Source organism: Mya arenaria, chromosome 7 (genome assembly GCF_026914265.1).
Source record: "Mya arenaria isolate MELC-2E11 chromosome 7, ASM2691426v1".
NCBI classification, from domain to species: domain Eukaryota; kingdom Metazoa; phylum Mollusca; class Bivalvia; order Myida; family Myidae; genus Mya; species Mya arenaria.
Genome location: NC_069128.1, coordinates 21244432 through 21263968, shown reverse-complemented (window position 1 = coordinate 21263968; position 19537 = coordinate 21244432). Strand labels below are relative to the sequence as shown.

Sequence of the window (19537 nt, the reverse complement as noted above, 5' to 3'; positions counted from 1 at the left end):
TATAACATATATTTGGAAATCACAGGGGATATAAATACCACATTTGGAGTAATAATGAAGCTAAACCTCTTTTTAAAAAAATCAGTAACATGGTTCCCTCAAGCAAGAATAAATGTATAAAATGCACTAACAGTTTGGTGTATAAAAATGCACTAACTTTTTGTTGTTAGCTGGTTAACCCTTTTCTGTAGGCTTTTTTTTGTTTTAAATGTTTTAAATGTTACAAATAGTTTGCATTCATTTTCTTATTTCACTGTTCAGGAGCAAAAAACACCACTGTATTTGATATTAAATGAAAGAGCTTGAAGAAAATGTTTGTTTTGTTGTGTTTGTTTTTAATATTGTTGTGTTTTTTTGAGGAGTGTGGGGTGAGTGTTACGCCATTTTCAACATTATTTCAGTTATATCACGGCAACAGATTACTTTTTCATGATCCCTGGTATTTAAAACAAACCAGTACCAGGCCTGTCTTCCACAAAGCGACTTGAGTCGAGATCGTGCTCAAACTCAAAATTTCAATATCAAATAATGACCTCAATATTATTGCTAATAATTTTGTCTGCCTGTGAAACATGGGAGTTTCACAAGCAGACACAAATTTAGTGCAGTGGCAATACAATTGAATGAGATATCCAATGTTGAAATTTTAGTTTTAGCAAGATATCGACTCGAGATGCTTTGTGAAAGCCGTGCCAGGCCAGTACATTTTTGAAAGAGGTCCACCAAAGGAACATTCCTGTGAAAACTTGGATGAAAGTGGGCAGTGATCAGAATAGCTCACCTTGAGCCTTTGGCTCTAGGTGATCTAAAAATAGACCAATCACTAGGATCAAAAATATATAGAACATTGTGAACTTCATTTTTTATTTTTATTTTTATTGTTTTTACATAATATATTCATCAAATCTTTTTGGTACCCTCCTCCGTCCAAACCTCGAAACATCTACCATGATATCTGAAACAGAAGTTACTCAATTAAGCATGATTTTATAGTATGCAGGTTGTGGTACCTGGGATAGATAATAACCATGCTTTGGCAGGAGTACATGGTGATTTGAGTATACAATTGCACAAAAGTAATTTATAAGTATATTTTGATTCCAGCTGTGTATTATAAAGGGTTTTATGTAAACTTAAAATATTTATACATACATAAAGTATAGTGCTGAAAAGACAATACAACTCTTAAAATCTACATATCATGTACTCCTTTTGAGTAAAGTTTAAACAAAAGTCATTGCGCGGTTTAGGAGGAGTTGCACTGAAAAGATGTTATGGACATATTCCTACATAAACCCCCCCCCCCAAAAAAAAAAAAAATATATAAAAAATTCTGACTTTTTGGGAGTATAAATATTCTAATATTATATGTAAAATATATAACTATTAAGCTGAGTAGCATGGGTACTCACTGTCTGGTGCACTCTGAGCCTGGCTATGGTTTGGGCTCCTAGCGGAACTTCTATGGGTAGTCGCAGTCGATGTGGCAGCACCACCAGGAGTTGTCTCTGTCCTCAACTCTTTCTAGAAAAACAAAGCTTTATTTAACAAGAGAGCCAATAGTCCCTATATCGCTAGCCTGAGATCACAATACAAAGACTTAGACATTCCCATGACAGAGGAGGAGCAACAGTATCAGTAGTTCCTTGTAGTACCGGTAGTTGTATGGAAACAAACATTCTGACAAAATACCAGTATGTTTGGGTGAAAAATGTGGCCTTTGAAGTGTATACAAGGTTTTACTAAAATTTGACCGAATACATAGTTTTTAACCCCACGCAACCCAAATTCAAACTTAGCCTACATTTCATGTAGACTCACATTTTGCCCGTATTTCATACATGAGGATTGGATGTTAAATGTGGCATGTAGAGAGTATAAAACGTTTTTTTTAAGATTTGACCTAGGGACCTTAATTATTCAACGTAGATGAAAAGATTTAATCTGAGACTTGGTAGAGGGTCACCCAAGGAAAATATTTTGAAATTCGACCATTGGTTCAGGAGTCATCTGAAGCAATTGCTATAAATAAAACCGTGACGACCACAACTACGGAGACCGTGCGATCACAAAAGCTTACCTAATAAGAAAACTAACTTTATTTAGTAAATTATAACATGACTTTACCAAACTTTTCAACATATATTTTGACAACAAATAAAACAAAATAGGTTGTTTTTAATTCTAATGGTAGATATATGGGGTGTTGTGTTTGGAGGTGAAAAAATGCCATTAGAGTTCAGTTCCAGTTTGTACAGACATTCTCTTTACAATTTAAAAGTTTTCGATTTAAGCAAATCAGACATGTTAATGTAAAGCCACTTCTTTATTGTTGAGACATTTGTTCTTGATGTACCTGTCATGATGTGAATGCTTTACCTTTTTCAGAGACCGTGTCTCTGCAGCCTTTGCCTGGCCCCTTTCTCTGTTTGCAGCGACATTGTTGAGGTGCTCCAACCAAATGTTAACCTGTTTCCATACAAAATCAACATTTAATAAATTCACATTTATCAATTTGGAACAAACACCTAAATATAGCGCACATAGATTAAATTAAATTTTAATTAAACAAAAATATACCATTAAAGATGAAAAAACGCGTCCGGCATAGCCTTAACCATATTGACCCAATTACAAACAAATCAATGTATTTGAAACTTTAAACGATACTGCTCTATTATAGACCATTTATTAGATTTTTTATGGCTCAATCTGTCGATTCTGTAAACCAACTATGCATGCTAGGGAATGGAAGAAACAGATTATAGCTCCATATAATAATCTTACCAACTCGACCACAGCTACCCTTGTGGGCAGAATGATAACCGAAATTCACAATTGCAGCATCACGAGGGGTTGCATTAGTTCACGGTAGGAAATATTTATGGAAATATACTGTTGTAAAGACGTCGAGTCCCAGTAGCTCAGTCGGTAACAATGCGGGTTGCCAATTTAGGGGCTTTGAGTTTGAATCCCTGCTAGGCCAACTTTCTTTCCGACCTTTGAAAAAAGTCATTGCAACAAACGTCATTCGTCTTGGGGAGATTGTTGTGTGAATTACTGGTGTGAGAAAACCAGGAAACACACGAGTAGGTGAACTGGCCACCGTGATATGACTGAGAAATTGTTAAAAACGGCGTTATATCCCAATCAATCAATCAACTGTTGTAAAGTCAAAAATGTTTAATACTTCATTCGAAGCTAGTTTAATAGCAAAAATAGCAAAAGTATGGGTTGTTTTGCATAATAACTGATACTTCTGAAGTGATCCCCATTATTCTTTTCTAAGATTTAAACAGGGTTTTACCTGCGTTAAGCATCTATATCCTAGAAACATGGTGCTTTACAATTCTGTGAAGTTTGATTCAAATCCATTCAATAATATAGAAGTTATGGCTAAGACACGAAACGGGACGGACGAACGAACGAATGGACGGACAGACAGTGCAATCACTATATGCCTCCCACTTTGTGGGGGGCATAACTATTGAGGCCGGCTAAAGTGGTTGATACAAACCTCTCCCACTGGTAAAGTACACTCTTTACTAAGTAGGGCTGCATCTGTACTGCCATCTGTATGTGCCCTCTGTAAAACGTCAGAGGGTGGCAACTCGACTCCCTATAAACAAATTGATAGAACAATTGAAACAAGAATTTGTCAATGCAAGCCATTGCGCATCACCACGCTGAATGTTTGTAGGTAAGTTAAAACGTTGAAACATGAAATGGTTTAAAAGATGACCTTTGTAAAGGGCTAAACAAAAAGAAATACAAAAAATAAAAAAGAACTATGATCCCACCCAGTCTGCCCCAGGCACCAGGGCTGTGGTCCAGGGGACAAATGAACAATTCAAAGTGAAGGTTTTGTCATAAGGATTGCAAGTTGTAAATATCAATACACTGGGTCAAGTAATAAACAGATTATGATATCATATTATATAACAAATTATTTCTATAAATTATGTAAAAGGGTGATCAAGAAAAACAACTCATATAGAGAAAATTGCAGACTCGGTTTTATTGAGTCTGTTCATGAGTAGTAATTAACGATGCAACACTACTCACGCCCCCTAGCACCGGCTGAAGCGGTATTCAATCTTCAAAACTAAACGCATTGAAATTCATGATCTCGAAGGACCATGGCATTTAATCTCTAGAGTGAGAACTTGACCTTTGAGGTAGAGACCTGAGCCTTGGATACAATGCAATATCTTCATGTGACACATATTTGTGCAAAGTTATTTTCAATATCCCACTTGACATGACAAAGATCCAGCCCAAAATGACATATCAATATTTGACCTTTAATATCCGAGTATGACCTTGACCTTTGAGGTAGGGCCCTGGGTCTTGGATGAGATGTATTATCTGCTGACAAGTTACCAATATTTGTGCCAGGTTATTTCAATATCCAACTTATCATGAAAATGATACATCAGAAAACTACATATTTTATATATATTTTTTTTTATATCTTTGACCTCAAGGTCACAGCAAAAATGTGGCAATGTTTTAAGTATCTAGTGTGAATGATGTAGAAGATAGGTACTGGAACACACATACGGACCGATGCACGGCAACGGGTTGCATAGTGGAAGGGCCATGTCAAGAGAAAATCGCCCTAGTGGTGACTGAAACCATTGTACACACGTGCAGATAAAAACAATTATATTATACTAGCAGTAACAAAATTCAAATGGTCACTAGGTAGATTCTCATCTGACATGACTGCAATTAAAATCATGATCAAGACATACACCATACCTTAAGCCTTTTTTCAATGACTTCGCTTGGTGGGAGGAAGTGACCACCACAGCACTCATGGTCTGGACAGCTTCCCGGTCTTCTGTCTCCGTCAGGCATGGGGAAAGGCAGGAAGGTGAGAGGTGGCCCACCAGGAAACCACAGCATAGACTGAAAAGCAGGCACTGTTTTGAGAAATTTAAACTTAACCCCTAGCCCACCGCTATATTTGTCTCCTGCTTCATTGTCAAATGTTGATGGATTTACTTAAAAATTGGTGAAACTATTGTCCGAGTGTCAAAAAGCTTGGATCATGATCAGACGCAGAGTAATTCGGCGTCTGATCTTGATCCAAGCTGATTGAAAAATAACCTCCATCATGAATGGCGGGCTAAGGGCTAATGGTTAATACACTTGAAATCTTGATGGTTTGTAAAATAAAGAATCTATAATAATATCTACAATATACTTTGGCTTGTATGTTATCTGATATCCAATCCAATTATAATTCACGCCTATTAACCAGCGTTACGGAGGCTACAAAAAATGTTTTGGTATAAATAGTGACATTGACCTTGGACCGAGTCACCCTAAAATTAATATGATCATGACCTTCTTTCTATATGTATATGCAACATAAGTTTCAAATTTGAATAAAATATTTCACACCGAGCAAAGTTATTTAGGAGAATTCATTTTTCTTCTCAAACAAACACCTTGACCTCCCAATGCACCACCTCTTGCATTCCTATAAAATATATATGATTTGCCAAGATAAACTTAAGTCCATGAGGGCCTGTGCTCTACTGGCTTGGTTTGTTTGATCATTGTCAAATCATATCATGTATGTATCAGCAACAAAGGGAAGATGAATAAGCAAACGTTTGGTGCAGATTGAAGTATCAAAAGGAATCTTGCTGTCATCGATATCTTACTACTGTATAAGTTTGGTGACGATCAGAAAAGAAAATGAGATTTAATCACATAAAAAATATGAATTATAGCAATTTTTGACAATTTCAAGGGAGATAATCCAGTCGTGCATAGGTTGATCTGACTGATTTTCGAAAGGAACCAAGCTCTCATAAATATATAACTACTGTATAAGTTTGGTGAAGATCTGAAAAGAAAGAACTTTATGGCGTAAACAAGCCGATTATAGCAATTTGGACTAATTCAAGGGCCATAATCCAGTCATGCATGCGCAAATCTGGCTGGTTTTCGAAAGAAACCGAGCTCTCATGGATATCTGACTACTGTACTTTAGATCATAAACAAACAATTGTTTACTGATGCGAAATGTAATTAATTCAATGGCCATATAAATGCAGTCATGCATGGGCGGATCTGGCTGGTTATCGAAAGGAATCAAGGTCTCCTGGATATCGAACTACTGTATAAGTTTGATCAAGATACGATCAAAACTGAAGACTGTAGAGCATGAACAAACAAATGTTTACAGATGCACGGACGACGGACACCGCTTGACGACATAAGCTCTCTGGCCTTTGGCCAGTAGAGCTAAACTAGAACATGTGTCCATAGGACACAGATGCCCCCACTAGCGCGGTGTCAAAAATGCAAATTTTTCACTAAATCAAGGCCCATAACTCCGTAAATATAAATTTTGGTGAGATGAAAATACCCAGGTGCTCAAGTTCACACCCCGAGTAATACATCCATGAAGTTTCAAGTCTGTACATCAAAAGCTTTTTGAGTTATGGATGACACAAACTTTTCGGGACGGACAGACAGACGGAATGACGGACAGACGGACAAAGGCAAATCTATATGCCCCCCCCTCTTTTAGTGGTGGGGGCATAAAAACTATATTTACCTCATCCATATCATCAGGTCTTCCTTGTGTGCACAATGGGTGGATACATTTTTCTTCATAGCAGCAAGCTAGGTGGAAAACGTATTTCCTTGGCCCATGATCAATGATATGTCTATTTCTCAAATCCCACAACATAATGGCTTCATTTAGTGTTTCTTTTTTCTCAACTTTCAGTGCCTCTTTTTGAGCTTTAGTTCCTCTTCTCCACTGTTTAAAAACATGACCTAATTCTTGTTCTTCAGAACTATCCGGTCCTTTAAACAACTGAATACCCGTACCAGAACAAGGAGCTCCATTTACATAATCTATATAGACATCAATTGCAGCATTTAAATTACTAGTAAGTCTATCCGTACTTAAATTTCCAGTGTCTGGGTCAGTGACAGGCCCATTAAGAGTTGAAGGTATGAACAACCCACTCCTAGCCCGCCCTTCCATCCCATTTTGTAGCTCAACCCGGTTAAGGTTGCTGTTTCCTCTATCCCGACTTGTTATCAGTTGTATTCTTGATGGCTTCATAAGATGTCGTTTTGTCCAGAAGAGCTGAACTTCTTCATGCCCTGGACCCTCATCTACACCACCATCAACTCTTATACACTCCGTTGTTCCCTTCAATGAATGTTTGATGGAATCATTGTCCAAAGTTTGGAGAAAAGTTAGATCAGCATAATGCTGCGCAGGATTTTTTGCATGTATTGGTTTTGCTTTCACAACTCCAACACACACCTCATTAGTGGTTTCAGAACCCGTAAAATTGTATGAGGTGGTCTGGAGGTTGGAGGGATATTTGTTGGTGTAGTCCGTTTTTGTAGTTAATGGTGCTGAACCTGTAACACATGGTAATGGGTGTTGACTTGAAGTCATTGCATCTAATCGAAAAACTGAACAATCGTCTCTGTTAATATTCGCTTTACCTCTGCCATCAGTGTATTGCAAAATGTCCAAACCTTGATAAAAACTACAAGACCAGTGATGGTCTGGGTTGTACTTAACTTCAAATCCTTTCCTAGCTCTTCTGGTTGTTATTGCAGCAACCCCTCTGTATCGTTTAGATGAAATTCGTCTCTTGTTACGTGCTACACAAAGCTGTACAACAGTTCCATAACTGAACTTTCTTTTATAAGTCTTTTGAAGATGAGACTGAATTCGCTTGTATGTCACTTTTGGTTTTATGTTATTTTTAACGTTTCCGTCAAATGTAAGCACCCCTGTTCTCCGCCAGGCATCTGCCCCTACACTACTTTCTTTAACATAAGTCTCCATGGTTTTACCAATATCCGGGAATTTTTTTAAAATTCCACTTGTTTTCTTACCCACTTTTCTTTTTAAAAAGCGTCTTTCAGCTATAATTTTATTGGCATTAGCTCGTGCTTTTCGACGAATAGACAACGTTTTCTTGGCAATAACCATTTTTCCATTTTCATCTAAAAGATTATGAATGTTAGCAAGTTCGTCCGTTGTTATTTCAGTATCACTGTCTGTGTCTCCAATTTCTTCATTATCATGATGAATTGTTTCAACGAGCCGATTTCTTAAAAGAAAAGCTTGACGGCTTTGTTCTATCAGTTTTTCTTCATTATCTGCCAAATTCAACATAGGTATCAAACCAGCAAAATCAAGCAATAGTTGATTGAGTTGTTCATCATTCAAAGTTAAATTGCTTTCTAACACCCGAGCAAACGCAAACCAATTGTATTGTAATTCTCTTAAAATGTCCATTAACTGGTGGGGATTCATATATGGCACATTAACATTCACCTCTTTGTACAAGTCATACTGCTGACCGTTATTTCTAACATCATTAACGTCACATCTAACGTCGCTGACATCATCACCTCTAACGTCACTGACATCATCACATCTAATATCATCACATCTAACGTCATTGACATCATCACTGAATTCATCACATCTAGTATCGCTAAGATGTCCAAAATCATCGCCAATGATATCCTCAAAATCTGCATCATCATCTGTGCTATCCTCATCTGTGCTGTCTTCAACCTCAAATGATTTAATACCGAAGCCTTTTAAAACATTCACCTGTAAGTTGGCTAACATTTCAACGCCTTCTCTAATTTCTGTCGATTCTCTTAATGCTTCATTCATTCTGTCCTTTCTTCTATTTATATTTGTAACACTATATTGATTTTTCATTTGTGAAGAGCCTAACCCACTTGCCTCACTAAGTAAGCATGTCAGCCGCTCTCTTTCATCGTCTGATCCTGCCATTTTCAAATAGTTACGAAATTTTTCAGAACTCATTTTTGAAATTTGTACACTGTTGTCAGGAGTTTTGCACGAAGCAGACAGTAAGGCTTTGCATAGAGCAATATTTGCCTTAATGCTAAAAACACAGTTTGTTTCACATTGTCCAAGGTTCATTTTCATAACAGTAACTGGCAACTGCAGAACTAAACGTTTTGCTTTTGGAATTCGGTAATTTTTCATATCTGAATCTGGTCTCAACATTTTGAATGCTCCTTTCAAGTCAATGTAGAAATGTTTTGAAATATACAAACTCAGTTCCACTTTTCTAGTACACATCATGCATGGCTGTTGATGTTTGTCAGAACATATAAATTTTATTACTTCAACATATTCTAAAATGCTCATATCTACTAAAGAATAAGAAATTCCTTCATTTTCCGTAAAGTTTGTTAAACCTTTTTTTTTCAAGTTCAAATAATCATTTAGCCCCTTCAAATCAAGACAGGTTTGAAAGGGCCTTTTTAAAAATTTCCATCCTTATTTGTAGCCCCTATTACCCCGGCGACCTTCTCTGGTACTGAATCGACCGACACTGCTTCAACCATCTCTGGTACAGACTTGACCGACGCCGCCTCAACCATCCCACCCACCATCTCTAGTACTGACTTGACTGACACTGCTTCAACCATCCCGGCGACCTTCTCTGGTACAGACTTGACCGACACTGCTTCAACCATCCCGGCAACCATCTCTGGTACTGACTTGACCGACACTGCTTCAACCATCCCAGCAACCATCTCTGGTACTGACTTGACTGATGCTGCCTCAACCATCCCAGCGACCTTCTCTGGTACAGACTCGACTGACACTGCTTCAACCATCCCGGCAACCATCTCTGGTACTGACTCGACCGACACTGCTTCAACCATCCAAGCAACCATCTCTGGTACAGACTTGACCGACGCTGCCTCAACCACCCTAGCAACCTTCTCTGGTAACAAATCGACAGAAGCTGCTTCAACCACCACGTCAACCTTCTTTGGTAACAAATCGACAGAAGCTGCCTCAACCACCCCAGCGACCTTCTCTGGAAACAAATCGACAGAGGCTGCCTCAACCACCCCAGCGACCTTCACTGGTAACAAATCGACAGAGGCTGCCTCAACCACCACGTCAACCTTCTCTGGTAACAAATCGACAGATGCTGCCTCAACCACCCCAGCGACCTTCACTGGTAACAAATCGACAGAGGCTGCCTCAACCACCCCAGCGACCTTCTCTGGAAACAAATCGACAGAGGCTGCCTCAACCACCCCAGCGACCTTCTCTGGAAACAAATCGACAGAGGCTGCCTCAACCACCCCAGCTACCTTCTCTGGTAACAAATCGACAGAGGCTGCCTCAACCACCCCAGCGACCTTCTCTGGAAACAAATCGACAGAGGCTGCCTCAACCACCACAGCGACCTTCTCTGTTAACAAATCGACAGAGGCTGCCTCAACCACCACGTCAACCTTCTCTGGTAACAAATCGACAGAGGCTGCCTCAACCACCCCAGCGACCTTCTCTGGTAACAAATCGACAGAGGCTGCCTCAACCACCCCAGCGACCTTCTCTGGTAACAAATCGACAGAGGCTGCCTCAACCACACCAGCGACCGTCTCTGGTAAAAAATCGACAGAGGCTGCCTCAACCACCCCGGTGACCTCAACCACCCTAGCGACGTTCTCTGGTACTGAATCGACAGCTGCCTCAACTACACCGATGACTTTCTCTGGTACTGTCTTGACCGATGTTGCCTCAACCAACCCGGTGACTGTTTCTGTTTCAGAATTGACAGAAGCTTGGAGTTTTACTGCTCCTTTGAAGAAATTTTGAATTGTTGATTTTTTTTCATGATTTTGGTTATTTTTTGAACCCTTTTTATGATTTGGTTTCAGAACTTTGACTTTGTTAGCTTTATTTGCGAAATACCAGTTGCTTTTATATTGGCTTCTTTCAAGCTCATGTAATTCAAGTTGCTTCAGATTTTTTTCAGAACTTAACCTCTGTATTTCTTTTCGCAAATTTACACAGGTCTCAAAATCCTTTACATCTTCGCAACGTGTTAGTTTTTTCTTTAATTTAATGGTCTCATGGAGATTAAAATCCATTTCCTCTTTCAGATGTTTCATTCTCAACGCTCTTAAATCAGTATCTGTATTTGGTAAACGTTTGGGTTCATTTTCAAGTAGTTGGCCGTTTGATCTTGATTTACCCTTTTTGAACTCGTATGTTTGGGCAACAACTGCCCTTGACTTTTCAAATAGTCCTTGGCGATCCGATAACAATGACAAATCCTGCTCTGCTAAAGCAACAGCTGCCTCATTGACAGCTTTCTGCCATGGAGTTATGCTTTTTCCTTCACGTTGTTTGAATATTACTGCTAGTTCCTTCACTGGTTTTGCTACTTCCGGTATCTGAAACAAGAGGACCATAATGGTTTTATAATGGTTTAACTAGAGCTTGTTTTTTAAAAAAACGCATGTCTCCCCAATATTGACATTTGACCTCTAAGTGTGACCTTGACCTTTGAGGTACAGACCTGGGTCTTGCGCATGCCGCACCAACTGATGAAGATGAATGCATATGTGAAATAATTTTAAAATCCATTGAGAAATCTCAGAGTTATGGTCCGGACAAGCTGAATTTAAGCCAATTTTGACCTTTGACCTCCAAGTGTGACCTTGACCTTTGAGGTACAGACCTGATTCTTGTGCATGCCGCACCGACTGATGATGAGGAATGCATATGTGAAATAATTTTTAAATTCCATTAAGAAATATCAGAGTTATGGTCCGGACAAACAAATCCGGACGGACGGACATACTTACCAGAGCTACATTATGGGGTTACCTTTTGTCCAAAGGTGTAAATTCTTCTGTTCAAAGGTGTGAAAACTAACCCCACAAGAGAAAATATAACCCCACAAGAGCAACGGAATGAATGACATCAAAGAGAACTATTGTTATCAGAACCATAGACCAAACCTCACAACGTAGCTCTGGTACGTACGTACGGACGGACGGACGGACGGACGGACAGATAGACGGAGGGACGGAAAGCACAAAATCAATATGTCTACCCTATATATGTGGAGACATAATAATGACCCTTTATCGCTCACCTGACAAAAGGGCTACAAAAGAACCATCACAAAAATAGATATAGGCGTATAAGGAAAACTGGCCCCGCCCCTGGGGCCCAATTTTTTTTATAGATATCATCATTCTTTAAAAGACTTTGGTATAGGTCAACTATTAGTTATGTGACTTGGTATAGACATGCATATTGTTTCTAGGAACATGTGTACCAAGTTTCATTTTAATATGTTGAATGGGTACCAAGTTTCATTTGAATATGTTGAATGGTTTTAGAGTTATGGGTAAAATTTATGTTTTGTGACAATTTTCAAAGTTCAAAAAGGGGCATAACTGAAAAATCATAAAAGCAAGAGTTCTTTGATTTGGTATAGACATGCACATTGTTCTTAAGAACATGTGTACCAAGTTTCATTTGAAAATGAAGAACGGTTTTTGAGTTAAAAGGTAAGGTTAAAGTTTTTTGACGATTTTTCCAAGTCCAACTAGAAATGTGTCCATAGGACACAGATGCCCCCACTTCAGTTTTTTTGTCACAGAAAGTAAGAGCCATAATGATTATTCAGGATAATCTGCACATATAGGATAAACATCTGTGAATGTTTGAGGCAAGTGCTCCTAACAGTGTAGAAGTTTGCCACACAAGATATTTCCACTGTAACGGCTTAGGCCCCAGATTAGACAGATATAGTTGTCATGTCATCTGGATCTATGCAGTTTGCATATTATAAAGCAATATCATGCTTGCAACGTTAAGGGTTAATACTTGTATAAAGTTTCATGGCTTATTACTGAAATGAACTCGAATACTTTTCCAGAAAGGGCAAAGATATTTTAAAGTCATTTTTTTTCAAATAAAGGGCCGTTACTCCTTAATAACTTAAGCGATTTACATGGCTATTTAACTTGATCAAGATATTACGGTCACAAACATGTGTGTAAAGTTTGGTGATGATTGGACAAATACTTTTCCAGAAAGGGCCCAGACAAGATATTTTTCAAGTCGATTTTTTTTCTTCAAATAAAGGGCCGTAACTCCTTAATGACTAAAGTGATTATCATGGCTATCAAACTAGATCAAGATATTATGGTCACAAACATGTGTGTAAAGTTTGGTGAGGATTGGACAAACAATTTTTTGCAAATAAAGGGCCGTAACTCCTAAATGACTTAAGCGATTTACATGGCTATCTAACTTGATCAAGATATTATGGTCACAAACATGTGTGTTAAGTTTGGTGACGATTGGACAAATACTGTTCAAGAATTAGATCGGAACAAAATCTTCGGGACGTACGTACGGATGGACGGACGGACGGACAGATGTACGTACAGACAAGGGCAACCCTATATGCCACCATTTTGTGGGGGCATAACTGTATAATTATTTAAGGCGCATTGTTCCTGGGATCATGTTTTACAAAGTTCATTTGTAAATGTTGAATGGTTATTGAGTTATAAGGTGAGGTTAAAGTTTTAGGACGCAGACGAAGCCAATGCGATCACAATAACTCGACTTTTTTTCTTTGAAAAAGTGACGAGCAAAGAAGAAATATCACATGGTATGTTGGGCATTTATTTACTTAGGTGAATCGATTTATGAGGCAAGAAGATGGTCACATGTTTGAACCCTCCTATGACCCTTTTCTTTTTACAGTCAAACTTTTTTTAGGTCAAGCTCATTGGGACGCTCAAAATTAGCTCGACTTAACCGAAGTTATGTAATACCTTATATCATGTGTTTAATAAAGCACATTGGTCTAAATAGCAAGCAGCATGGCTCCAGATCAGACGCCGAGGCATAACTCTGGAGCCATACTGGGCCTATTTAGAATTCAATTTTGTCTCTCAAGACTTTGGTTTCAGTTCGAGTTTAATGGGGTTTCGAGCAAACTGTGATTGACCTATCGAAGTTCGACTGTATGTGGTACAGTAAGTAGTTGCTGATAGAGGTTGGTGTCTAGTACTAGTTTCTAACCCAGGATTGATAGTCTTACTATGGTTAACATTTATAGCAAGTAATTTCGAAATCGGTTGAATGGTTTAAACTAGCTTTTACATCCACAAACTAGCTTTTACATCCACACCTCCAGGTGTAACATTGACCTTTGAGAAAGTGACCTGGGTCTTGCAAGCAACACATCGTCTATTTGTAACAAATATTTACACCAAGTTATTTTAAAATCCCTTTCTCCATGATAAATTTTAAGCCTGGCCAGCGCCATTGTGGTTATTATGTCCAGCACACCGCAAGCAGTCTCAACAAGAATCAACCTACAAATTTCAACATTTTATTTAGGGTCAATCAATATTATTTACCAAACTCTGAACGGTTTCCAATTCCCATTTGCCGTTTTTAACGCACAGTTTCTTGTATGGTTTTGTCGTTGGTTTTGTCAGTTTTTCCTTTGGTGTGGTTTTCTCCACTTCAGGTTCAGGTGCCGCTTCAAGTTTCTGAAAGATGAAAGTACTTCTAACCTGAAAATTCATTGAATAAATTCCGCACATTGAATTTAGAAATTATTTTCATAGAAAACAAATGTCTCTCCCCCCCACCCCCCACACCCACACTGACATATCTGGGAATGTCCGTGTTAATATTCTGTAATGTTAGTTCTATTAAAAGAAACTAGAAAATGTGTCCATAGGTTGGACTTAACAGGTTTAGATAAATACAATGCAGATCCATAATGATCCGGGTCTGCCGTGGCCGAGGGGTTAGTCTCCGACTTAAATACCTTTGTCCCTCACTGCTGTGGGTTCGAGCCTCGTCCGGGGTGAAAATCATTATGTGAGGAAGCTTTACCCGGTTGCCTGTCCGTGCAACTCTAGACGGGTTTCTGGGGTCTTCATCCACTAGTTATTAGCCGGGCGTTGCGAAATGACTGAACTACTGTCGAAGTGATGTAAAGCCCAACAAAAACAAAACAAAACATAATAATTTAGTTTTGTTTGTTTTCATCTCCATTGCTTTTTAGTGATTGGTCAATGTTTTTGAGTTCCAATTTTGATAACATAATAGAATGCAAGCGCGATGACGTTGACGTAATTTTGTTGGTAAACAAGTGACTTGAAAATAACGTTGTAGATCTATACCATATTGTTTTATTATTCACTGCTTTTAACCCTTAATTATAAGGAATGAAGAGATTTTTTTAACTTTGCTTCGGGGTTTCATAGTATGTGATCAGGTTTTGGATTTCATACATCGATGCAAAGTTAAAAAAATCTCTTCATTCCTTAAATGAACCTTACCCGTTTTTCTGAAAAGAGCCCTTGTTTCAGTTTGGCCCTAAGAACCAGTTTTGGCACCAACTCTTTGAATAATGTGTCATCTTCCACCACTGCCAGAAGCCCTTGGCCATCTATGTCATTCTCTGGAATAGACACAAATGCAATTTAAAAGGTTGCATGTACAGTTTTGGTATCATTCTGAATCAGAACACTCAATAATGACAATTCTTTACATGAACAAATTTACGGTTTTAAGATGTGAAACAACATTAATTACCTGTAACCATAATGACAATATTATAAACAAAAATGAGGAGAAACTGTTAAACTGGCTTTTAATTGTTAACAATTGCTAATTAAATGAGATATTGCTTGCTTTTCCAAGTTGAAGTGTTTAATAGCCATCGGACATATAAAGTGTCATATATAAACAGAATATGGATCCTAAACTTAAGACATCCACCTATGATCAAAATATCAAGTAGATTGACAGCTAGAGCAGATGAAATCTTTGTTAGTTCTCTGTAACATTGGTCAAATAAATTTTTACATGTAAGCCATGCCATGTGAATAATAATAATTAAACATTATAAATAGAGTAGCCAAAAGTCCCATACAAGCATTAAAGAGTTGAAAACAGATAGAGACAAGTCCTGGTTTGTAGAAAAATCGTTATGAGTGAAAATGAGACTGTGTACATTTGAATTAACTTAGTCTGCTATTTGCGGCTACAATGATAATTCAAACAGCTCGGATCCAGATCAGACAGCAAGTCTGATTTGGATCAAAGCTGTTTGACACTCAGACAAAAAGTTCAGTTGTTTTTTTTTAACATTGGATTATGTTTAAAAATTGTAACAGCATTTGTATGCAAAAAAGTATGAACAATTCCAATCGGAAACCGTACATTAATGTTTAAACTTATCTCCACTTTTCACGGCATAAATCAGCTCTATGTTCGCGTTTGAATTACAGAAATTGGCTTCAAAATCGATTTAAGAAATATTAATTTAGAATACTAATGATATTGAACAGTACCAGATGTCTACAAGTCAGAAACATACGTTGATTGGACGTCGTATTTCTGACATTATGAACGCGACGTTGTATTTGTGTCGTGACGAACTAAGCCTAAAAAACAACGTCGGTATGACAGAATGATCATCATATTAAATGTGAAGCCGTTTTGACATTGAAGTTAAGTTGCCAACGTCACACCCTAGATCCTACCTAGATCCGATGTTGTATCAACGTCTTGTGTTTGCTAGGAAGTTTTAGTCATAAAAGTGTATGATTGTGTCACGTTGACTCCCTCAAATGGACAGTCCACAACTTTGGAGCAATTTACGTAGCCAATTTTTGGGGCAAAAAATGCTACATTTTGTAAATACCCAGAAAAGTTGCTGGCCGCTGGCGCTTCTGCAGAGCATTCAGTATGACAAGACAAGTTATCAGACAGAGATAGTTTTTAAAAGCATGCTACAATATATACCATTCATATATCAGAATGTAATTAGTATCTAGCTAAGCAAGGATAGGATTAATGTACATATATATATATAAATAAGGCAAAACATGTGTTTCAGCAGTCTGCGACCAAACAAATCCGCACACAGGTAATTGTGGCTAGTTTACAAAATTTTGTGTAGATGGTTTCAATTCATTTTCTCTTGAGACTCATTGAGTTGGACAGGTAAAAGTATCATGATTTTTTATTTCTGTCAATTCTATCTGATGTGATGAGGCCCTTTTAATGAGATCTCATCACCCTTTTGTCACCAAAAACATGCATATTTTTTATTTTTGACCTGTAACCTCTTAGTGTGTGTGTGACAAAGTACAAAGGAGACGACAGTTAACGTCTCAGGGTGACCTTGTCAAACCTTTTAGGTAGGGATCTGGGTGGTGTCTTCATTTTGGAAACATAAATGAGTTGTGCCACATTATTTGAAAATTTTCACAATGCATGACTAATTTGCAGTCCATAAAATAAACAGATGGATGTATATACACGTTCAATTGTATTATTAAGTGCCTCCCCCTATATATTTGTAAAAGCTTTAGGAGTCCTGGACATTTTCATTAATAAGAAAGTATATAAGGTCAGGTTGCTCGAAACACAGAATACTTTGCACTACTTTTATCACACCATCACCATAGCATACAGTACTGAAATATTTTGCTAGTATTATACCATTTGTGAGTTCACATTTAATTACCTTTTTTGTTAATATATAGTTGTTGCAGCATAACAAAAAATCTGAAAAAAGATATCCAAAGAAGCGATTTATTCTTCTTATGGGCATAAATGCATAAATATTATAATTACGGGGCTATTAAGATTAATACCCTGCTACAGACGTATATTTAGGGCGGAATATCGAAAACACTGCACAAACAAGTGTATTAAACATCGAAAATTGCAATAATATTCTATGATATAGCCAATTACAAGGGCAGGTAATCCAAATATGAATGAGGTCAATGAGTGGGTCTATAATGATAATCATGTTAATTATTTTCAATGAAAAAATGACCGTTTGTCATATTATAACATGAAAATTTCATGTTATAATATGACAAACGGTCATTTTTTTAAAAACCCTCTCCCTCATATAGACGCTTTTTTGACGAGACTGCAGCAAAGGGCATTGGAAAACATAGTGACAAAAGAAGAAATTGATCAAAACGGACTTTATGTCAAAATCGTAAAGGACAGCGCGCGCAAAAACACATGGCAATAGAATGGAACTTTAATACGATATGCCAAAATAAATTATAGTAATGATGAACATTTCCTGTTTATATTTAATACTGTACCTTTAAATATGGTTGTGAGATCTTTTGAGATGCTATCCACCCATTCACACATCTCTTTAACTGAGAAGGATGAAACGTGTGAAAGTTTGTCCGCCATTTTTTTAGTGCGACAGTACAGTTGTCTAAACTCCGGGTACCGGGATACGAAATACGGTTGTCTATACAACTCCGGGTACCGAGATGTAAAATCCGTCTTATGTCTAAAACCCGGGACCCGGAATTATTCGGCGTGTCAAATTCCCGCCTGTCGGGAATTGTCTTCTGTCTAAAGTCCCGTGTATGCCCGCCGCCCCCCCCCCCTGGGGCAAAATATTGATAGGTGCATTATGTACATCATTTATGTATATGATATGAGTATGTAATCTTTTATTTGATTGTTTTATCTTAGAAAAATATTAGACTTAAAAATACCCATTATTTGTTTACAAACTGCATATTTTCAAAATAAACCTGTATTAAAAGATGTACATGGTTTCTGGAAGCCACAACAGCTTGGACACAAGCGACATTCATTTGCTTGGTGTAGGTCTCGTTGAACGCCATACTGTTGTGAATCATTATCAACCATATATGCACAACATCTACACATTTGTGCCTACCAACCCTTACTCTTGGCTAAAACGGATATTAGTGCAGAATGTATAATTAATACATGTGCATTTGTATTTTACGGTTGTAGTTTCTGTTGGCTGATAATCAGAAGTCTAATTTCTTTCAGGCAGGAAAAGGACTGAATATTACTATTATATGAAGAATTCCAGCCTGCATTAAATACTTTGTTGGATCATTGAGACAGATTTGACATCCATGTCTATCCACATCTGATAGAGATGATGTGAGTATTTCATATAAAACATATTTGAGTTGGTGTTTGTTGTTTTATAAACTCACTGTTTTCAATAATCCAGTGGTTGTGGTGGTGGTGATGGTGGTGGTGATGATGAATTTTATTGATAAATTTAGTCATTTTCTTTGTATTATATACATGTATGTATCAGCTTATTGTTGTTGTTTTTAAATAATGTTGAGAAATATTAAACTGTTTATATTTTATTTTGTATATGTATGGCAGTAATATTATCTATACAAATTAGTTAGAAAGTACTTTTTTTTTCTTTTACAGCACTAAACATTCTAGATGGGTAAAGACCTGTTAAATCAGCATTGACTCAGCATTGAGTAATTTTCATCTGTGCAGACACTACAAGTACAAACGAATGGGAACAAACCAAACTTCAAATGTTGAAGAGTGAAGAATTATTGTGAAAAGTTCTAAATGTTAGAATACCATTGACTAAATAAAACAAATAGACATCGATTACCAACAGAGACTGTTTACATGTTATAATATTCAAAAGACATTAGTTGAGAACTTTCACTCTGACATTTTTGGAGGGGCATTACCGCCTACTTAGTGTTCTTGTTTCTTTACATATTTTAATTCAAAAGTACATTCATTGTTTTTAAATCTGAATTCTGAGTTAGTATCATAAGTAAAATTCATTTATTTGAATGATTACATTTTATCAATAAGTCCAACTGAGCTTTTTAC

At 37.4% G+C, this 19537-nt stretch overlaps 1 protein-coding gene across 1 annotated transcript; it reads right to left on the bottom strand.

Moving 5' to 3' along the window:
• Positions 1-846: 846 nt before the first annotated feature.
• LOC128240246 (uncharacterized) lies at positions 847-18309 on the bottom strand. Its single transcript, XM_052956785.1, has 7 exons — positions 17986-18309; positions 17385-17425; positions 4765-4914; positions 3518-3619; positions 2380-2469; positions 1413-1524; positions 847-955 (listed from the first exon to the last, which is right to left on the bottom strand). The coding sequence occupies exons 1-7, from the start codon at positions 18080-18082 to the stop codon at positions 885-887; spliced, it is 663 nt and encodes a 220-aa protein (XP_052812745.1). The 5' UTR covers positions 18083-18309; the 3' UTR covers positions 847-884.
• Between the last annotated feature and the right edge of the window lie 1228 nt (positions 18310-19537).

Excerpts from the sequence above, each read along its gene's own strand:
- LOC128240246 (XM_052956785.1), bottom strand. The coding sequence starts at position 18,082 with ATGGCGGACAAACTTTCACACGTTTCATCCTTCTCAGTTAAAGAGATG. Across the intron at positions 1,525-2,379 it reads AGACACGGTCTCTGAAAAAG|AAAGAGTTGAGGACAGAGAC; the intron begins GTAAAGCATTCA and ends TTGTTTTTCTAG. Across the intron at positions 956-1,412 it reads GGCTCAGAGTGCACCAGACA|ATATCATGGTAGATGTTTCG; the intron begins GTGAGTACCCAT and ends CTTCTGTTTCAG.